Here is a 22,052-nt window from a genome sequence, read left to right on the forward strand (position 1 = left end):
ATTTCTTATTTTATACGGAGTATACTTTAAAATCATTTTCCATTTCAACTATATGTACACCAAATACAAAACCACCACATCATTTATTCCGGTGTTTATCATTCTTTTTCAAATGGCTGATACATTAGATCTAAATTCTCAACCAAACAGAGAAGTAAAAGAAGTAATTTTTTTTTTGTTTTTATTTTTATCATTTGAAAGGCACAAAGGTCAAGCCAGGAGGCAGTACAGAGGTATAAATCAAGCTAGATAAAGGTATATAAATCATGGAGCAATACAATAAAATGAAGAACATGCTCTAGATTTGTTAAAAAAAAACCACTGATCTAGAACGGAAAACACAAGGGAGAGGAGCAGCAAACTGGAGTGACCAAAGGTCAGGCCATCATAAAGGCAACTCCAAAACTGCATTCACAAGGCGCCGCCACACACCCAATCAAATCAAGGAAAAAACAAAAATTGACCTAAATCAGAGATTTAGCATGTCGAGTCTGAAACAAACCAAATAAGAGTAGATCTAGCCATACAAAAATAAAAAACAACGAAAAAAATCATCTATATATAAACTTATTATGACACACCGACATTATTAACATGTAAGAGGCAAGTAAGGTCACTTCTCCACCCCCGTAGAAGGGAGCAAAGCAGAAGGGCCAAGTGGCTGAGTGAGAGAGAGAGATGGGGATGAGAGAGATCAGAGGAAAAGTGAGAGGCGTCTGTAAAAGAAGTAAAATGATTTATCAATTTTTACTCATTAAATCATGACCAATTTCTAATAAGCTGCGAACAAAAACACTCCAACTTCCCTGGGGACATAAATAAGCAATTGCGATAAAACCGAGACGAAGTAATAGTATATCCCAATTTGAATCGCCAAACAAGAACAAAGCAGAGATGTTAAACATCGTCTTCTCCGCCCCCTTGTCCCATTCTTCTCCTCTCTAATCCAAATACAGGTTAGATATAGATATACGGCATATATATATATATATATAGCAAATTGGACACTGTATGTAACGACCAGTTAGGTTGTTGTTACTTGTTAGTTACCTACATTCTTCATTAAAAAAAAAAATAATAAATAGATAAATAAGCTCTCAACTGTGTAATTTATTTTAATAATTTCGAATTTAACTGCTCAAGACTTCCCATCAAGAAATAAAGAGAGAATATGTTCTCTCTGCATTTCAACATCACACCATTACTTTCCTCCACTTCCTTGTTCTTCTTCTCCTCCATTTGAATCTCTCGTTCTTGATCTTGCCGTCCACCGACAATGTCGCTCACCGCTAGCCCACCAGCCGTCCGATCCTTCTGTCACCGCTCACCAACACCGACTAGGGGTGTTCCACGGTTGAGGATGGCCGTCCGATCTAACGTCGTGTCCATCGTCCCCACCATGTTGACCAAATTGCAGAACGACTGTGCCACTCCTCTGCCCGTCCTGCGCCACGTGGCCGACGCCATGGCCGCCGATATGCGTGCCGGCCTCGCCGTCGACGGTGGCAGTGATCTCAAGATGATTCTCAGCTATGTTGACAGCTTGCCAACTGGGTAATTACTACTCTTTTCGTTACTTTTTTTTTAAAAAAATATATTATTTGGTGTTATTGACTTGATCTTGAACAATTTGCTTATAGTTGAGTCTAAAATTTTTATTTTTATTTTTATTTATGTTGGTAGTTTTACTTGAATTAGTAAAATTTCTTCCACGTGATCTGTTTAATTTTAAATTCCAAATGATTGTTGTACTTTCTTTTACTTTCCTTAATTTTTAGTTAAATTTTTATTTATTATTTTTTTAGTAATGATTCTTGAAAAATGAAGGAAATAGTGCTTCTCAACTTAATTTTGACAAATGCTATGTAATTACATTGAGGATAGAAAGATAGAAACAAGGGTTCAAATTATAAAGCATCATAGAACAGTGTTAAATTTATTACTTACCCAAAGATCATATATGTGTACTTATTTTAATATATATTTTTTTCTTCTTTTTGATTGAGATTAAAATTATTGTTCATGTTTATTATTTGTTTTGTTTAAAGGAATGAGAAAGGGTTGTTTTATGCATTGGATCTTGGGGGAACGAATTTTCGGGTTCTTAGAGTGCAATTAGGAGGGAAGGATGAGCGCGAGGTGGCAACTGAATTCGAGCAGGTTTCTATCCCGCAAGAGCTGATGTTTGGTACCTCCGAGGTCTGTTTGCTAATAATATTGAAGAAATTATTTGTTTATGAGTTGATTTTCTTCATTTTTACTAGTGGATTGATATATGTTGCCATGCTTGTAGGAGCTTTTTGATTTTATTGCCTCTGGGCTAGCAAAATTTGCACAAAAGGAGGGTGGAAAATTTCACTTGCCACATGGAAGGAAGAGGGAGATTGGATTCACATTCTCTTTCCCCGTTAAGCAGACCTCTATTGATTCTGGCATTTTGATCAAGTGGACAAAGGGTTTTGCAGTCTCGGGAACGGTAGGGACTTCTGAATTCTATGAGCATCTAGACTAAATATAGCAATCAGTATTTTTTGATAACATTTATCAAGTATTGTAGTTTTACCACCTGCAGTTCTTTTTCACTCTACTTTGCTTGCTGTAAATCAAGTTAAGGTGTGTCATAACAAATAGAAAGTTTGTGTCAAATGAGATCAACAGGAAACCTCAGGAGAAACCTAATGACAATTAAGTTGCATTTTTTATCCAGTGAGTTATGACAAATTGCATTTATTTTATACAAAATGTAGACACTCATGAAATCAATATATATATATATATATTGGATGATCTTTGCAAAACAACACGCACACCTTGCTTCCATGCCCCATGGTGACGTGAACCCTCGACCTCCACTTTGTGAGGTAGAGGAGATACCCTAGCCAACAACTCTTGGTCTGATTTGGTCACTTTGATTCACTATTAATGTGACAGTTCTATGAGGGGTAGATACTGGTATTATTTGTTCAATATTTGGTTTTGATGCTTTAGGTAATAAAAGCTCCATATTTTTTGTATGTCTAGATGTAGTTCTTATATTCATTGCATAAAAATGTTAAACTACCATTAGCTCCAAAAGCTTAAGCTCTTAGAGAATGAACCTCACAATGTTATCAAGCTCCAACACCTCCACACACGTTACCTGGTCTTGCATGTGTTGATACCTTGTTAGACTACTTATAGCTCTAAAAGCTTAAGCTATTAAAAAAGTATCCAACAATGCGTATCAAGCTCCAACGGGAAAATAGCAGTAAAACCAATGCAGATGTTCATGTACTTATAAATGTTGTTCTCTTAACATTTATGGCCTATATTCTTTCTCTTGATATAAGCATTATAGAGAACTACAAACTTTTACAGGCCGGAAAAGATGTAGTAGCTTGTTTGAATGAAGCTATGGAAAGGCTGGGAACGGATATGCAGGTGTCTGCCCTGGTATGCTTCTGATATGCTAGATTGGAAACTTGACCGATCTGTTATTTATTTATTTTCTCGTTCTGGTGGCTGACGAATTATGAATTTGGTGCAACCTAGGTTAATGATACAGTGGGAACACTAGCCGGAGCAAGATACTGGGATGATGATGTCATGGTTGCTGTCATTCTGGGAACCGGAACCAATGCATGCTATGTAGAACGAATTGATGCTATTCCTAAACTACAGGGCCAGACTTCTACATCTGGAAGAACGGTTTGTGAAATTGATCTCTGAGCTCATAGACCATTGTTTAGATTGCAGGCTTCCTTTTTAATGAATGTCACTTGATTCAGATTATCAATACGGAGTGGGGAGCGTTCTCAAATGGTCTTCCTTTAACTGAGTTTGATAGGGACATGGATGCTGAGAGTATTAATCCTGGTGAGCAGGTGAACTCTTGCTTCTATGCCATCATTGGCTTGTTTTAGTCATGCTAGCGACTTGCAATCAATCTAGATTTCAGATTTTTTTTCATATTCATGGAGACAGATATTTGAGAAGACAATATCTGGAATGTACCTCGGCGAAATTGTAAGACGAGTTCTACTCAAGATGGCTAAAGTAGGTGCTTTATTTGGCGAATCTGTTCTAGAAAAGTTATCCACACCATTTGTGCTCAGGTAATCTGATCTTCTAATCTTTTTAGCATCTATGGGCACTTTGTTACATTTCATGGCAGTCTTTGCGCAATGACAATTATGGTAAACTTTAAAGAAATCCACGCATTAAAGAAAGAAGGAATATAGAGACATTTTGTAAAATTTATCTCCATAAAAGAGGTAATGTATTAAAGTGTTTAAAGCTTGTTTGAATGTTATTTATGCTAGCATTTCTGATGCAAAAATAAGCTTTAATAATCTTGGTTGATATATAACAAACGGCTTAATCTAGAATAAACCCAATCATATGAATTAAGTGGAGTATATTATTGACTCACAGGTATCTGATTTCATGTAGAATCAATTAAATGAAATATAACATTGAGCTTCATAAAATGAGTTATAAGTTCGACTTAATTTTTATCCTCTCTATGCTCACCAAGCGTGTAGCGAAGTGGCATTCCATTAACTTCAGCGCTTTCATCTTTCCTTGTTTTGTCCACTTGTGTTCTTGATTTAGAATGACTAAATTCATTTAGCAAGTGTAATAGTAAGTTTGTATTAAAAATCCTTAAATATTTGGTATCTGTTTATCTTATTGATGTTTCAGTATTATGATATTCTCCCAGACTTTTTGATCTGTTCCGATAATCCTTGATTGAATTGAATTAAGTTCATGCTCATACTCAAGTCTTCTCTGAACTGTCTTGTGTAGGACTCCAGATATATGTGCTATGCAGCAGGACAATTCCCATGATCTTGAAGCTGTTGGATCGATTTTATATAATGTAGCTGGGGTAAATACTCACATCAACCCCCTTAAATATGAATTTTTGGAATTATTTGCTTCTGAGAATATTAAATATGCAACGTATCTCTTGTATGAATATGGAAATATTCTGGATGGAATTTGAGAGGAGGGAAGAGGAGGCGAGGATGGAACTGGAAGCACAATGTGTAGAAATAGTTATGTGAGAAAGCCAACCATGGGCATAATATCTGTCCCCACTTCTCAGTATACTATAGAACATGTATTTCAGATAATTACGATGATTTGTGTTATCGTTACTGCTACTGCTACTAACTGGAGATGGGAAAATGTTGGATAAAACAACTTATGGATACATAATGTGAAGATGTTGATTATAAATTACTGATATTTGAAGCTATCTTGAAATTTTTTTGACATATTCTACCTTATTCTCCCAATCCTGATAACAGGTGGAGTCCAATTTAAGCGCGAGGAAGATGGTCTTAGAGGTTTGTGACACTATTGCAAAGAGGGGTGGGCGCTTAGCCGGTGCAGGAATTGTAGGGATACTCCAGAAGATGGAGGAGGATTCGAAAGGCCTCATATTTGGGAAGAGGACAGTAGTAGCCATGGATGGAGGCTTGTATGAGCATTACCCCCAGTACAGAAGATACCTCCGAGAGGCAGTCACGGAGATTCTAGGATTGGAAATTTCAAAGAATGTAGTCATAGAACATTCGAAAGACGGGTCTGGGATTGGGGCTGCTCTCTTGGCTGCCAGGAACTCCAATTATCCACACGATTTCTAGTGCACGCAGGATGCTGGCCTGATTACCAATAAGGTATATTGTATTTCCTCCCAATTATATATCTAATTGAAGGATAAGGGTTTGGAATTTGTAATGCTGTTGTAATTCAGAATGAGTGCATTAAGAATAAAAAAAAAAGCAGCAGCAAGCAAACAGTGTCAGTTTAGGAAACCATTTCGAAGTTTTGTAGTTTAGCATCAGTTTGAAGACTTTGTAAGGGTGATAATGGATATCATCTTCTCTATGCACTGTAAGAACTTTGTGATTGTGTTATGTTATATAATGAATTGTCTCAATCCAGGGTTGTTTAAGAATTTATTGGACGAACGACATTTCTGGTTGCTTTTTCTTGTCTTCCCGCGTCAACAATGTGCATTCTTTTATCCTAAAGGGAATTAGTTCTCCCCGAATGATGCATACATTCTCATGTAGAGTAGAGTAATGATAGAAACAACGATCAGTTTTTTGTGCGACTCTAATAAATAGTGTAAGGACTGTGGACCGCAAAATCAAATATTTTGAAACTCTGAGAACTATTGACCATCACCAAGAAACTCTGGCCAACCCAATTGACTTGTTGAGATGAAATTCCATGGAGGACTGTATGATTGAGTGGAGAATGAGTTGGTGGTGGTACCGTCGTGGTGGTGGTGGTGGTGGTGGGTCGGAGTAAGTTATCATGCATGCCAGCTAGCCTCTTTCTGTTCCCATCAATTCCTTTAAGCAACTACCAAGACCCACCATAAAAAGATGGAAGCAGCAGAAAGGATTTTATTTTTTATTTTTTGAAATGCTATATCAGTTAGAAGAGAACGGAAATCATATATATATATATATATCTTGTTTTCCTTTTAAGAAAAATGTTATGGCAATTAGATTCTAACAGCACATTCTTTTATTTGTTGCATATACAGATAAATGAAATTATACACTAGTAATTGTTAATGTGAGTCCTACTACCATGTCCCAAAAGCTAAAAAGGATGAGACGAGGTAAGTGTTTTTTAATGCAAAGATTTGGATCCACATAACATTAAGGTATTTGGTTTTTACTTGATCTCAATTCAGAAACTATAATTTAAAAACTTCTGTAATATTGGCTCACATCTAAAACAGTTGCACAGTATTGGTTTGTTTTCTGAAAATTTGAACTCTCAACTTTAATTTTATTTTAGTGGGTAAAAAAGATGCCATTGAAATTTGTTGTTATTCATTTCGTTTACAGTTATTATTTTCCCTTATCCTTTCATAATGACAAACATAACTCAAACTCTAATTTAACAAAATCTATGTGATGACATATGTGGTAAACATTTCCAATAGTTTTTTTTAATGCATAACAATTTCTCAGTACTAACCGAGCTTCCCGACCCATATATTTGGACCAACTACGGTGTACAGAGCCATCAAAATAATTTTTTTTTTTTTTTTTTTTTTTTTCATTAAGAGTTAGGCTCTATTTGTTTGGATGTAAAATGTTTTTTTTATTTTTTAATATTTAATTGTCGTAAAATATTTACGAAAAAAAAAATCTAACAAAAATAACTTAGTCATCTATTTTTGATAATTTATTTTACTTGTTCCATCCGATGTACTTGACTTCAATATCGACCTTTGTTGAATAAAGGAAAAAAAAAAAAAAAAATCACCTAAAAAAGAAAAATATTTTTAAAAAAAGTTATTTTATATTGAAATAAATGGAGAATGTTTTATCATTTCACAAAATATAACTTTTTGAAGTTTGCTACTGAAAACTTGTTTTAGACCACTTTCACATTTTACTCTTAAGACAGTGCCATGAAGAAGTCTGACCAGTCGCACTTTTAGTGACCACTGACCAATCCAGCTTGCCTCGATACTATGTTTTGAAGATATTTTAAGTACGACTGGTCGCACTTTTATTGAGGGATCCAATTTATCTTTATAATTGCGAAATTTGTTTTCTTAATTAAAATTTTTATTTTTCAAAATGAATATTAGGTTTTGTACAAACTTTAGTGAGGGACAAATACATATAGAGAAAACGTTTTTATTGTAATCTTCTATCATTATTCACAATGAATTTGTTCTATGGTCAGCAAAACGATTTTATTGAACCAATTGTATTGTTTATTCTTATTAATTGCTTTATTGTGTTTCTAGTTGAAAATGGGGTCAAGCTGGCCCAACATATATATTGAAAATTGTTTTAAAAAGTTATTTGCAGCACACCATAAGTTAATTATGTTCCTGTTACATTTCAATTAAAAAAAAATTACGATTACAACAAAATGTAAGTACAAATTTCTATTTCATTACAATAAAATGATTATTGTTACGATAAAAAATAACAAAGTAATTACTAAATCGTAATTTTTTAAAATGACAAAGGAAAGTCACTTTGGCTTTGTTGTGATCTATTGGTAATTCACATCCCATCAGTGGGCTTTTTTGGAATTAGAGTTGAGAGCATTGCATGAGTAAACACGCATTGTGTGTAGTATAGAGAGAAGAAGAGGTGTCTTCGACTACTGTGCATCTCTAAGGTAGTCATAATCATAGTCATAGTCTTCTCCAACGAGGGAGACAACTGGCTGCCCTCCGACCTTGATTGACCTACTGCAACTGTTGTTCTCTGAGCATTTCGAATGATATCAAAGATGGAGAGCCTTGAAATTACGTGATCACTTGGATTGATGGAAGTGTTAGGTTTGTGGTTCGTCTGGTTTGCAATTTTTTGACAATACATGGGTGTTCCTTGCCGAGCTTAGTGTGGCCATTGGTACTGTGGTGAGTTTTCCATACCAAACATTTTACTGAGGGATCCAATTTATCTTTATAATTGCGAAAATTGTTTTCTTAAATAATTTTTATTTTTTCAAAATGAATATTGGGTTTTGTATAAACTTTAGTGAGGGACAAATACATATAGAGAAAACGTTTTCATTGTAATCTTCTATCATTATTCACAGTGAATTTGTTCTATGCTAAGCAAAACGATTTTATCGAACCAATTTTATTGTTTATTCTTATTAATTGCTTTATTGTGTTTTTGGTTGAAAATAAGGTCGAGCTAGCTGTGATGTTTCATAATTTGTATTTATTTTATTTTATTGTATTGTTGCTGTAATATATATAAGGGTAAATTACACCAACACCCCCTGAGGTTAAGTCATATTTCACCTATATGAAAATTTTGGTTTTAACTTTCACTTACACCCCAAATTGCTTTTTGAACTCTGACATATGTGAATTGACCTATTTACCCTCACTTTTTTTATACAATTTAATACAAAATTTCTACAAACTACAATGGCAGAAATACCCTAATGTAATACTAATATTCCAAATCACTTATTCTCTCCCTCTTTCTCTCTATCTTATTCCATCTATCTACAAAACAAAATAGGCAGCCGTCGCAGCACATCACCATCGCCTCCCCTTCCACTGTCGTTTAAGTCACCATCGCCATCATAGGTTGGTCGGATGTTCTCAACTCACCACCGGCGAAACCAGGAAGCTTGTTCATTATGAAAATCATTGAGAGCAAATCACGCACTCCCTTTCCCCGTCAAAGTTCCAAAACACCTTCCAAACAATCACCACACCACACAACGATCTGACGATCATCAACGCAATTTTCGGCGGTGGCGGTGACAGTGGCAACAATATGTAACAACAATGATGGTTTGCGGCAGCGGTGACGATTTGCATCAACAACGACGATCTGCGACACGGTGGCTACGACGATGATCGTTCCACGATCGGCGGCAACAACATATGGTTTCCGATGCTTTGTTCCACATCTACGGCTTGCTGCGTTCGCGATGGTAGTATTGGCGTCGGGATCAACGATCGTGATTTTTTGGAGATTCAAAATTGACGAGATGATTCTGGCGATCGAGAAGTACCAGAGATAAGGATGGTGGTGCTTTGGTCGCCAGTGGTGGCGCTGCAATCTCCAAAATCCATGGTCGGCGACAGTGGCTGTGGTGGCAATTCATTTTTTGCCATCTGGTAATCTTCATCCCTTTCATTGTCGTGGCCGTTTTCCTCTGTTCCCTGATTAGTTTATTGATCGGTGTTTGAGCTCCGCTTCGGATGATTGCTTCAAGTAAAGGGATGATGACGGAAGGAGATGGGCTCCTGGTTAATGACGATTACGGCATTGGTTGTTGGCGGTGACGAGCTGTAAGCTTGGTTTGGGAAGGTACAGTGAGATGGATTGGCTTTTAGTTGGGTTTTGCGGCCTTGGGTTTTGTTTTTGGTGGGAGCTATGGTAATAGAGGTGTTGGATGGGCAGTGATGATGGAGGTTTTGGGTGGGCAGCGACGGCGATGGAGGTGTAGGGTGGGGCAATGGCAGCGATGGAGGTGTATGATTGGCCAGAGGCGATGTGTAATGCTGATGGAGCTATATGTTGGGGGTAATTTTGTCAAAAAAAATATTCAAACAACCTTTTTCAAGTCAACAATGGGTCAAATGGGTAGTATAGTCATTTAACACCTCAAAAGTAGTCTAACCTACCAAAAATTAATATTTTTTAATATTTGGGGTGTAAGTGAAATACTAAACCATTCTTTTAAATATGAGTGAAAAATAAAACCAAAATGTTTATATAGGTGAAATATGATCCAAACCTCAGGGGGTGCATGTGTAATTTACCCTATATATAATGATGTAGGGATATGATAGGATAGTCTTTTGGTATTGGATTGGCATGGTAGTGAATTAGGAATGTTGGAGGGGCAATATAGTCATTTTCATTGGTCAACCTTTGAACAAGTATGCATGTGTGCCACCTATACACTTAGGTGGCAGTTTTTCATCCATTCTTTGCAGCCCATTTCGTGTATAGGCCTCACTTTGCTTCTTTTTTCTTTACTTTCTTCTTCTTCTTCTTCTTCTTCTTTCCTCCATTAAAGCCTATTATTGGAGCTTAATTTTGATAGCTTTCTAGAAAGATTTTGGGGTTTGTTAGCTGCTGGGTCTCGGCTCTTGTAGAGGTAGGAGTTCTCTAAAATCCTACATCCTTTTACTTTTGGTAAATTACTTCTTGAAATTGAACTAATAAATTGAGTAGGATTAAACTTATCTTCCAAGCATGCTATGATGTATTTTTAAAATTGAAAATTTGGCCTTTATTATAACCTGTACTAAGTACTTTGAAACTGAAATTTTAGCTTTCTAATGTTTGCTTGTTCTATGTCATTGGAACTGAAAATCTGCCTGCTCAATTGGATTGTATAAAGTTGTGTTAATGTTGAAAACAACACAGATTGTATATGTTCTCCAAGTATATTTATAAAACTGAAATTCTAGCTTCTTTTATACTTGTGCTTTCGTTGCTTTAAAACATGAATTTTGAGCTGCTCTTATAACTGTGCTTTAGATACTTGAAAATTGAAAATTTGAGTTGTTCTTAAGGCTGGGCTTACGTGCTTGAAAACTGAATTTATGAGCTCCAATTATGCTTGTGCTTTATGTCTATAAACTGAAATTTAGCTCATTGAATGTTGATTTTGTTGATGTGCACGAGACTGAATTTTAAGCTCCTCTATCTTCTTATGTGTTTAAATTGAAATTTTAGCAATATTAATGGTTGTGATGTTGTTGCTTGTAAATTGAAATTTCAAAGTCACTGCATGAAAATCTGTTATGATAACTTGTTATTAGACATATGGTTTATTGAATTGAGTTTTTAGGTGGAAATGATGTGCTATTGAGACATTGAAAAATATGTAATCATTCATGCATTACATTGGGTATCAAAAGGGGCAAAAGCATAATTTTTGGAAGGAGGAAAAATTTGATTTTTTTTTTGGGGAAACGTGTTGAAAGCAGATTATTTGCGAAAATCGGATGGCAAGGAGTTACCTTGTGTCTGTGTCGTTAATGGGACCTAGAGAGGACGTAGGGAGCTTGCTTTGCGCGTGGTTGAGTTACTAGGCCCCAAATGACGCTAAGGGGTTACCTTAGGTCAGGGATAGTTAGCCAATCCTCCTCTCGTAGCGCCGGGGAGTTACCTCGGGCCGGGTTACATTAACGGTTTGACGATTGAGGCGTTGGATGGAATTTTGGAAATGGGGAGTGGCATTGACATTTCATTTGCATTGCATTTTATTTCATTTCATTCATAGAATTGCATTGTATAATGATTGTATCTCCTGACAAACATGATCCCTTTTACTTATAACTATTTTTTGTGTGGATTCACGGAAATATTAAGGAGTGCGTTTTAGACAACTTCTACTGAGTCATTGAGCTCATTCCATCATTATTATATTTTTTTTCAGGACACGGAAAAGAGGTTGGCGAGGACCTCCCTCCACAAGCCTAGATTGACTTGGACTAGCTTTCGTGACATCTTTTGTTATGTATCAATGTATATGTTGTAATTATGTAAAAGTCATGTGAATGTTACACTTGTATTTTTAGTGCACTTTCCTCTACAACATGTAATGAATGGACTCCAAGGATTTATGTTTTGGGATACATATATATTCGGGGAAAATTATGAATGTTCGTTTAGATGTACATACAATGTGATTACAGGAAGGTAGAGCTTGAAATGTACGTTTGGGACAAGTTTAGGGTGCTAAACTGGCCCAACATATATATTGAAAATTGTTTTAAAATGTTATTTGCAACACACCATAAGTTAATTATGTTCCTGTTACATTTTAATTAAAAAAAATTATGATTACAACAAAATGTAAGTACAAATTTCTATTTCATTACAATAAAATGATTATTGTTACTATAAAAATGACAAAGTAAATACTAAATCGCAATTTTTAAAAATGACAAAGGAAAGTCACTTTGGCTTTGTTGTGATCTATTGGTAATTCACATCCTATCAGTGGGCTTTTTTGTAATTAGAGTTGAGAGCATTGCATGAGTAAACATGCATAGTGCGTAATATAGAGAGAAGAAGAGGTGTCTTCGACTACTGTGTATCTCTAAGGTAGTCATAATTATAGTCATAGTCTTCTGCAACGAGTGAGACAGCTGGCTGCCCTCCGACGTTGATTAACCTGTTGCAACTGCTATTTTCTGAGCATTCTGAATAATATCAAAGATGGAGAGCCTTGAAACTATGTGATCACTCGGATTGATGGACGTGTTAGGTTTGTGGTCCGTCTGGTTTGCAATTTTTTGAAAATACAGGGGTGTTCCTTGCCAGGCTCAGTGTGACCACCGGGATTCCACACCAAACCTTTTACTTTGGAATTCAATTTATCCTTATAATTGCGAAATTTGTTTTCTTAATTAATTTTTTTTTTTCTCAAAATGAATATTGGGTTTTGTACAAACTTTAGTGAGGGACAAATACATATAGAGAAAACGTTTTCATTGTAATCTTCTATCATTATTCACAATGAATTTGTTCTATGGTAAGCAAAACGATTTTATTGAACCAATTGTATTGTTTATTCTTATTAATTGCTTTATTGTGTTTCTGGTTGAAAATGGGGTCAAGCTGGCCCAACATATATATTGAAAATTGTTTTAGAATATTATTTGCAATACACCATATTGAAAATTGTTTTAAAATGTTATTTGCAATACACCATAAGTTAATTATGTTCCTCTTACATTTCAATTAATTTTTTTTTACGATTACAACAAAATGTAAGTATAAATTTCTATTTCATTACAATAAAATGATTATTGTTACTATAAAAATGACAAAGCAACTACTAAATCGCAATTTTCAAAAATGATAAAGGAAAGTCACTTTGGCTTTGTTGTGATCTATTGGTAATTCACATCCCATCAGTGGGCTTTTTTGGAATTAGAGTCGAGAGCATTGCATGAGTAAACACGCATAGTGCGTATTATAGAGAGAAGAAGAGGTGTCTTCGACTACTATGCATCTCTAAGGTAGTCATAATCATAGTCATAGTCTTCTCCAACGAGTGAGACAGCTGGCTGCCTTCCGACCTTGATTGACCTGTTGCAACTGTTGTTCTCTGAGCATTCCGAATGATATCAAAGATGGAGAACCTCCAAATTATGTGATCACTCGGATTAATGGAAGTGTTAGGTTTGTGGTCCGTCTGGTTTGCAATTTTTTGACAATACAGGGGAACTTTTTCCTGAGGGATCCAATTTATCTTTATAATTGTGAAATTTGTTTTCTTAATTAAATTTTTTTATTTTCAAAATGAATATTGGGTTTTGTACAAACTTTAGTGAGGGACAAATATATATAGAGAAAACGTTTTCATTGTAATCTTCTATCATTATTCACAATGAATTTGTTCTATGGTAAGCAAAACGATTTTATCGAATCAATTGTATTGTTTATTCTTATTAATTACTTTATTGTGTTTCTGGTTGAAAATGGGGTCAAGCTTGCCCAACATGTATATTAAAAATTGTTTTAAAATGTTATTTGCAACATACCATAAGTTAATTATGTTCCTGTTACATTTCAATTAAAAAAAATTACGATTACAACAAAATGTAAGTACAAATTTCTATTTCTTTACAATAAAATGATTATTGTTACTATAAAATGACAAAGTAACTACTAAATCGCAATTTTTAAAAATGACAAAGGAAAGTCACTTTGGCTTTGTTGTGATCTATTGGTAATTCACATCCCATCAGTGGGCTTTTTTGGAATTAGAGTTGAGAGCATTGCATGAGTAACCACGCATAGTGCGCATTATAGAGAGAATAAGAGGTGTCTTCGACTACTGTGCATCTCTAAGGTAGTCATAATCATAGTCATAGTCTTCTCCAACGAGTGAGACAATTGGCTACCCTTTGACCTTAATTGACCTGCTGCAACTGTTGTTCTCTGAGCATTCCGAATGATATCAAAGATGGAGAGCCTTGAAATTATGTGATCACTCGAATTGATGGAAGTGTTAGGTTTGTGGTCCGTCTGGTTTGCAATTTTTTGACAATACAGGGGTGTTCCTTGCCGAGCTCAGTGTGGCCACTGGTACTGCGGTGAGTTTTCCATAGCAAACCTTTTACCGAGGGATCCAATTTATCTTTATAATTGTGAAATTTGTTTTTTTAATTAATTTTTTTTTTCTTTTCAAAATGAATATTGGGTTTTGTACAAACTTTAGTGAGGGACAAATATATATAGCGAAAACGTTTTCATTGTAATCTTCTATCATTATTCACAATGAATTTGTTCTATGGTAAGCAAAACGATTTTATCGAACCAATTGTATTGTTTATTCTTATTAATTGCTTTATTGTGTTTTTGGTTGAAAATGGGGTCAAGCTGGCCCAACATATATATTGAAAATTGTTTTAAAATGTTATTTGCAACACACCATAAGTTAATTATGTTCCTGTTACATTTCAATTAAAAAAAATTACGATTACAATAAAATGTAAGTACAAATTTCTATTTCATTACAATAAAATGATTATTGTTACGATAAAAAATAACAAAGTAATTACTAAATCGCAATTTTTTAAAATGACAAAGGAAAGTCGCTTTGGCTTTATTGTGATCTATTGGTAATTCACATCCCATCAGTGGGCTTTTTTGGAATTAGAGTTGAGAGCATTGCATGAGTAAACAGGCATTGTGCTTTTTTGTTACGATTTGTTTGTTGACTCGGTAGTCGAATGATGTTATGTCAAAACGACTTGGCATGTGTAGCTGAGGCAAATATGGAAGGAAGCTCTATGTACATCAATCAACATATATTTTTTCTTGTTCAAATCTAGAGGAATTGTTGGTTGAAGTTGATGAGAGGAGCTTGAGTTATCACTTTCAAAGAACAAATTTACGGGGAAGTCATAATAAGAAGATATAGTTCTAAGCAACCAATGATTTGAATGAATTAAGATGAGGGTTGATTATAATTTGATTGTGCTTCCTTGCACCCACAAAACTAATGTAATTTGGTATCACTTTCACCTCTTAAAATATAATATAAAATTAATGAATAAGTTATATTGGTTAGATTTTAATATATTTTTTTTTTCCTAAATATTTTAGGACAGTCAAATGCCAAAAAATAAAAAAATATTTTTTTTTACATCAAAACAAACTCTTCCTAAATATCAAATTAAAAACATAAATGAATTTATTGATAATTTATTAATCTTCTTGAAAAAAAGGAAAAAGAAAAGAAAAGAAAATTATCAACCACTACCATAGTCCGTACACCGTGTATCCGTGTGAGTAAAAAGTACACCATGTGTCACCCATAAGTCTGACTCTGACCTCTCTCCTTCCAAATTCCGACCTGCGACTCTCTCTCTAAACCTATCATCCATATTTGATTGTTAATCTTTTGCTCTCCTGTTGATTGATCTCGTCGATCGCTGCTGATAAATTCACAGTTCTTGTTCTTCGATCTTGCAAAAATGGTACTTTCGATTACTTGATTTCCTTGGAATTTTTCGTTTGGTTCTAGGGAAGATCGAAACAAGAAAATGAGAGAAGTCGCTTAAATACGTTTCCGTTTCTGAAGAATTTTCGATTCTTCTTTCCAAACGGACTGTTGAATTGAGCCAAAGTCTCTAATTTGTTTTTTTTATTGGCTTTTCTTCTTTCTTCTGAATGGCAGATCCGGTTCATATTGCTTCAGAACAGGCAAGGAAAAACTCGTCTCGCCAAGTATTACATTCCTCTCGAGGAATCCGAGAAGCACAAGGTTGAATACGAGGTAAATTGGACTTTGATTTTGCTCTCGCTCTCTGTGTATATGTATATACGTGATTTTTGTTTTGGGCGAAGTGTCTAGGGTTCTGAAATTGATATTCTTTGTGTAGGTTCATCGGTTGGTTGTGAATAGAGATCCCAAGTTCACGAACTTCGTAGAGGTGGGTTATGTATACATTGCCAAATCTCATATTTAATTTCACATTGAGTTTTAACTTGAAAGAAATTATCTTATTGATGCACATATGATCTTTTGTGGTTAATATGACTCATTATTGGACTGAATTGTAATCACTAATCACACATTATGCCTTCTTTGCTCGTGTAATTCGGATGATATATGGATTAAAAACATGGGCCAAAGACTGATTTCATAAGCATTAAAACTGTATAATACAGTGGTTAATTGCTCACAGAATTAAAAAAAGTATTTGAACTGCTATTCAAATCCTCTTGTCCTTTCAGAAACCATTTTAGGGAGCAGCATTTCACGACCCACCCTACACCGTGTCCGGTTTGCACACACTCCTCTTGGTGCTCATGAGCCTTACACCTTGTCCGCTTTGCACACACTCCTCTTGGTGTTTATGGTTTTCCTCAAAACGTGTCTACAGGGTTAACCACATTTTTGGGCTAGGGCTCGGCTCTGATACCATCTATCATGACCCATCATACACAGTGCAGATATTGTCCTCTTTGCACACTCTCTTCTCGGTACTCATAGTTTTCCTCAAAACACGTCTACAAGGTTAAGGGGTGTCGACACATGTAAATGCTAGGAACTTCTCCCCCCCGGCGATGTGGGACATCATACAACAAGTGAGCAAACATTATTGTGCATAAATTTACACTTTACAGTGTTAGAGTTGTCCACACATATATATGCCAGGAACTTCTCCTACCTCTGGTGATGTGGGAAATCACACAAGTGAGCAAACATTATTGTGCATAAATTTACACTAGGAAATGGTCTTAAAGTTAGGGCTTGAAATGAATCGTGCCTAGTTGAGCTTGAGACCATTCGGCCTGGCTCATTTGTTGTGTGCTGAACCTAAATTTGGCTTAGGCTTATGACGAGCTTAGAAAGCTAAGCTCAAGCTCATCTGGGTTGGTCCAAAGTCAGCCTCAGTTTAGCTTGTGAGCTTGTTAAAATATTATTTCTTTATTAGATTTTATCATTTTTTATATTTAGTGTATTCTATTACTTTATATAGCAGAAATTACGTATCACTCCTCAAAATTACTGAAGCTTATCACCTCTTAGTTGAGACCCAGCTCAACTTGTTTACTTAATGAATGAATACAAGTGAGCTTTTAATGACTCAATAACTGAGCTGTGTTCATGAGTAGTTTGGTTCATTTGTACCATTGAAAATAGTAAAAAAAAAAAATAAAGTTAGGGCTTTGTCATCTTATAGATCCAAGAATCTTACTTTTTCAAAAAGTTAGGCCTTTGTCATCTTATAGAATCAAAGTTAGGACTTTGTATGTTTAGTCCAAATCTGGAAACCTTAAAGGAGATAGTGTTGCTTCATGAGGGTGATAAGCTGATTATGACTTGAATCTGAACCTCAGTGTTGGTGATCCATTTTTAAGCATTATGAGTTGTACAAAGCACTTCCGCGAAAGAGTAGCGAGAGGTATTGTCTTTATTAGTTGTCCACCATAAATAGTTTATGAATGTGAGGAACAGAGTTACATATTGCTTTTTAGTTTGTGAATTTGCCGTGTGATATTTGTAAACACTGTGTGCTCTTTTGGAAGTTATAGAGTAATAATAATCACAGTTTAACTGTTGAAAATCAGAAAAATTCTAAAGGTCAATTAAACTATTGGGCAATATGGATAATTTTTATGTCACATTCTGGGTTTTTAGTTAAAATTTACCCTAAATACTTTTAAATCTTTGAAAAATAATATTTTGTGAGCTCCCTCCAAATACTTCCAGAAATATGTTAACATGTTCCAAGTTAAAGTTAAAGAACTAGCAAAAAATTGATGATACTGTCGGTTGGGACTTACTGGTGAATTGGCTGGTGGTCTAGTCCAGAGCTGATACATAATTGTACATTCTCTTTTTGAGTTCTGTCATGAATATATATCATTACACAATTATATGTTAGTACCTGCGTTAAGCCTAATATTATTTCCCACACAAGTTTTAACGAGACAAGCAGCGCTGTTGTTCCTCTAGCATGGACTGTTTAAATCCTTCATCATGTTTTCTTCCTGTTTACATGCTCTTTTCAAAATTAGTAATGCATTATCTTTGATTTTTTCTTGCAGTTCCGCACGCACAAGGTTATCTACAGGAGATATGCTGGATTATTTTTCTCACTGTGCGTTGATATAACAGATAATGAGTTAGCTTATTTAGAGTGCATCCATTTATTTGTGGAGATATTGGATCATTTCTTCAGCAACGTGTGCGAACTAGATTTAGTATTCAATTTTCACAAGGTTTGTAACTTTATGTGATTTTCTTTTGGTGCCCAATTATATGGAAATAGATTACCTGCCTTATTCATATGTGGTCATGTAATACATCATCTGTAAAAGACCAATGGAAATAGGGCTGTTATAGGCCTCTAAAAGTAACTGTGGATGATTAAAGAGGAGAACCAGAAGAATAAATCCGGAATCTTATTTATAATTCTTTAGAATAACTCACTCTTAAAGTTAGGCTGTATAAAAAATAAAATAATCCCCAATCCAGTTGCATTGAGACAGACATATTGCATAATATTTAGGTTGTTGCGGTGTTCCTACTGCTATCGGGTAATCGGAAAGAGGTAAATTTGATACTTTGACTACTAGATAAAGATAAGACCCATGGGCCAATACTTTTAGCGGTTGAGCCCATGTCCAGCAAATTAAGAAAAGATCAAAATATCTTCAAACTCAAATTTAAAAATGTAAATAAGATTGTATTGACAGTATATAATTCTAAAGGTGGCATTAGGATACGCTTGGCTTAACAACCCCCCTAAAAAAAGAACAATAGTAGTAATTACACCCGACTCAGCCTAAAACTTGATCAACAACCACCTGTAGTAGCTTCTCAATTTTCAAATTTTCTTATTTGCATGCTCTGCATTAAGTTGTTGGCTTAGTCATTTCATAGTAGCATCGCTGCTGGTCACGTTGAAGACTTGAATGAGTAATATTCTTGGGAGCACACATGGTAATACAATGTTAGGAAAATTGTCAAAAATTATTAATGGCTTAGATTTTTATTTACTGGCATTGATTGCGTGAATTTGTTCAACTAGGATTTGATGCTTTATTTGCTGGAACTTCTCTAGAAGATAGGTCTCTTTATTTGTAGCATTCTGTTTTTTCCAGAATGTCTTTTATATGTATTGCTTCTGCTTGATTACACTTCCATGGAACATGTGAATGTAATGTAAACTTAGTTTCTCGAGGTTGTTATTTGGAAGTACTTTTCTTGTTTTGAAGTTTTTAGAGCAGAAGTCAAAAAATTTTGCTCTCAAAGCAGAATCTGAACTTCCCAACTGGTAATCAAATGATGCATTCTGTTTCCCTTCCGCCCCCCTCCAAATTCCTCCTCCTGATCATTATCCTCGCGTTTATCCCATTGATTAGAGTCGGCCAAAGGAATCCTCTCTTGCTCTCTCCTTTTTCTTATAACGTCAGGTGCCTTGGTTTGAGGGACGAGTGAGAACATTAGGGTTGTTGCCTTCAGCTTATACGCTTTCCGGTGCCTTATTGTCCTGATTGCCATCTGGTGTTTCTTTAGTATATATAAAATTCTTGCGATTAATTGGGAACATAAAAGTTATTCTTATCTTTGTACCAGTGTTGTTAAAGGCGTGCCTAGGCTCATACAGGCGCAACACTTCCAGTTGTGTGCCCAGGTGCGCCTTTGACAATATTTACGCTTTTTATATGGAATATGAATATGCTTTAATAGTAAATTAATTTTTCAATTGTGCGCCTTGCTTCACTCAGGCGTGCGCCTCGTCTTGCGCCTAGGCTCCAAAGGACCACTAGCGCCTTAGTGCGCCTTGAGCCTTTGATAACACAGCTCTGTACACTTTCATAAGTAGACCATGTTAATAGAGACATATTGCTAGTGTTTTTTGCGAAGAATGATAAATGGGTGATGTATTTTAGTCAAAGATTTTTTTTTAATTTTTTTTAAAATATAAAATATAGTATATTGAAGTGATACAAATCTGAATTTGAATTAGTATTAGCAAACGAGTTGGTCAGACTATTGGGCATTGGCTTTGACCAATTTTTGTGGATGTTAAAATGATTTTGTGAGAAAATTGATTGGTGTCATTCTCGTCTCTACCACTTAGTTACCTATTTTAGCTAAACATGCAAAATTTTACCCTGGGGAAACTGTTGGACTAAAAAATGTTTACATATGTTAGAGAATGGATATGAAAATGTTATATTTGATCATTAATGAGGGGTCTATTATTTTCATTGATCTTTGTTGACATGCAATTTCGAATCTTTGCTGCTCTATGTCTAGTTTGGAATTGTTTGTGGAGTGTTTTTTAGTTCCCTACATGTTATTACTTATCATTATACTTTCTTCATGTCATTCCTTACTGTGATTACGTGTCTTTTCGAAAAAGGTATATCTGATACTAGATGAATTCATTCTCGCTGGGGAACTCCAAGAAACAAGCAAGAAGGTGTGCATTGCTCCATAAACACCTTTATAGTATTTCTCATGTATCTGGAATCAAAGTTTAAAAAATCTCACTTCTATTCTCAAACCATATCAGTAGCAATGCAGGGTTTGGCATCATATCATTATCGTTTCTTCCAGGATCACACCGACACATTACCTTTAGCCATGTGGTTATTTTTCATATTTTAGAGAATAGATTTGTTTCTTACTGTATCTACTCCCGTGGCAGTATGTCTTTCCAAGACCCTAAATTACTGATTTATGATTCTTATCCGAGGAACTTGGCACTAAGGCTGTTGTTTCTGTTTTTTCTTCAGGCAATCATTGAGAGAATGGGCGAATTGGAGAAGCAGGAGTGAAGAATTATGCTGCAGCAGTGTTCTGTATATCAACTCTGTTGTTTTGCATTTTTCCAGTTATTATTTTTTCTCGATTTGATTACCCATTATCACAGCCAATATCACTGTCAAAATACTGGAAAATGGGATGTGAATGACTTTGCTTCCGTCCTTTGTATTCTCCCGAGTTACTGTTAGTTACATCTTTGTAATCAATTTGAAAACATCTTTTGTGCACGGATGAGATTTATGTGTAGATACACTCAAGTTGGGAATTGGTTTTTATCAATTGGTTATCTTCTCAAGTTGCATTTGCAGCCAGTATTGTACAAATGCTTCAAATTATAACCGCTCATATTGTTTTATCTTCCTGTTATTGATTTTGGTCAATGGTTTTAATTGGTTGCTAGCAAAGATTGGCTGTCTGAGGTTTTTGAACAGTGGATGGTACTCCGGTTTGGATAAACAATTACCTTGTATATGTGCCAAGTATATGTAATGCAGCCAATGTAGATTGATCTCGTACCCTACCAAGTTTCCCATGTTCTTTTGGATTTTAAGCAAAACCCAAGGTTTCATGTTACATACGTTGGGGACCCCAGGTTTGCAGGATCTATTAAAAGATCTTCTTGTCGAAATGTGAGATTCCACAAGTGGCTATAACCACCTTAGCTTTAGTTTTCCAGATGGTGATTAAGAAAAACTTTTGGTAATCTTCTTTTGTCCTTCTCAGACCTTTGATATATGTGTTCTATCTGTGGCTTATATGATGGATCCTTT

At 35.2% G+C, this 22,052-nt stretch overlaps 2 protein-coding genes and 1 long non-coding RNA gene across 4 annotated transcripts; all 3 read left to right on the plus strand.

The window, feature by feature from the left end:
* Positions 1-881: 881 nt before the first annotated feature.
* LOC132278556 (hexokinase-2, chloroplastic) lies at positions 882-5,929 on the plus strand. Its single transcript, XM_059780370.1, has 9 exons — positions 882-1,554; positions 2,049-2,199; positions 2,294-2,476; positions 3,358-3,432; positions 3,532-3,687; positions 3,768-3,863; positions 3,964-4,094; positions 4,789-4,870; positions 5,295-5,929. The coding sequence occupies exons 1-9, from the start codon at positions 1,277-1,279 to the stop codon at positions 5,631-5,633; spliced, it is 1,491 nt and encodes a 496-aa protein (XP_059636353.1). The 5' UTR covers positions 882-1,276; the 3' UTR covers positions 5,634-5,929.
* Positions 5,930-10,464: 4,535 nt separating this feature from the next.
* LOC132279055 (uncharacterized) lies at positions 10,465-12,053 on the plus strand. Its single transcript, XR_009471206.1, has 2 exons — positions 10,465-10,617; positions 11,908-12,053. It is a non-coding gene; the product is annotated as an uncharacterized LOC132279055 (long non-coding RNA).
* A 3,745-nt stretch (positions 12,054-15,798) lies between these two features.
* LOC132279060 (AP-2 complex subunit sigma) lies at positions 15,799-21,577 on the plus strand. Of its 2 annotated transcripts, XM_059780990.1 has the most exons (6): positions 15,803-15,967; positions 16,168-16,266; positions 16,373-16,423; positions 18,549-18,722; positions 20,876-20,935; positions 21,252-21,577. In XM_059780990.1, exons 1-6 carry the CDS (start codon positions 15,965-15,967, stop codon positions 21,291-21,293), a joined length of 429 nt encoding a protein of 142 aa, XP_059636973.1. In that variant the 5' UTR covers positions 15,803-15,964; the 3' UTR covers positions 21,294-21,577. The 2 variants fall into 2 exon arrangements, with proteins under 2 accessions (XP_059636974.1, XP_059636973.1); XM_059780991.1 differs by lacking the exon at positions 20,876-20,935 and having other exon boundaries at positions 15,799-15,967.
* Positions 21,578-22,052: the final 475 nt, after the last annotated feature.

The sequence above is a fragment of the Cornus florida genome, unplaced genomic scaffold, assembly GCF_030987335.1.
Source record: "Cornus florida cultivar Cherokee Brave unplaced genomic scaffold, ASM3098733v1 CherokeeBrave_3.0.0_Hap2_Chr10, whole genome shotgun sequence".
Classification (NCBI taxonomy): domain Eukaryota; kingdom Viridiplantae; phylum Streptophyta; class Magnoliopsida; order Cornales; family Cornaceae; genus Cornus; species Cornus florida.

What these genes read in the sequence shown, in the direction of transcription:
- LOC132279060 (XM_059780990.1), top strand. An exon ending in AGTTCACGAACTTCGTAGAG is followed by an intron (nt 16,424 to 18,548) that starts GTGGGTTATGTA and finishes TTTTTCTTGCAG; the next exon opens with TTCCGCACGCACAAGGTTAT. An exon ending in TAGTATTCAATTTTCACAAG is followed by an intron (nt 18,723 to 20,875) that starts GTTTGTAACTTT and finishes TTTTCGAAAAAG; the next exon opens with GTATATCTGATACTAGATGA.
- LOC132278556 (XM_059780370.1), top strand. Translation starts at nt 1,277, where the DNA reads ATGTCGCTCACCGCTAGCCCACCAGCCGTCCGATCCTTCTGTCACCGC. An exon ending in ATATGCAGGTGTCTGCCCTG is followed by an intron (nt 3,433 to 3,531) that starts GTATGCTTCTGA and finishes GGTGCAACCTAG; the next exon opens with GTTAATGATACAGTGGGAAC. An exon ending in GTATTAATCCTGGTGAGCAG is followed by an intron (nt 3,864 to 3,963) that starts GTGAACTCTTGC and finishes TCATGGAGACAG; the next exon opens with ATATTTGAGAAGACAATATC.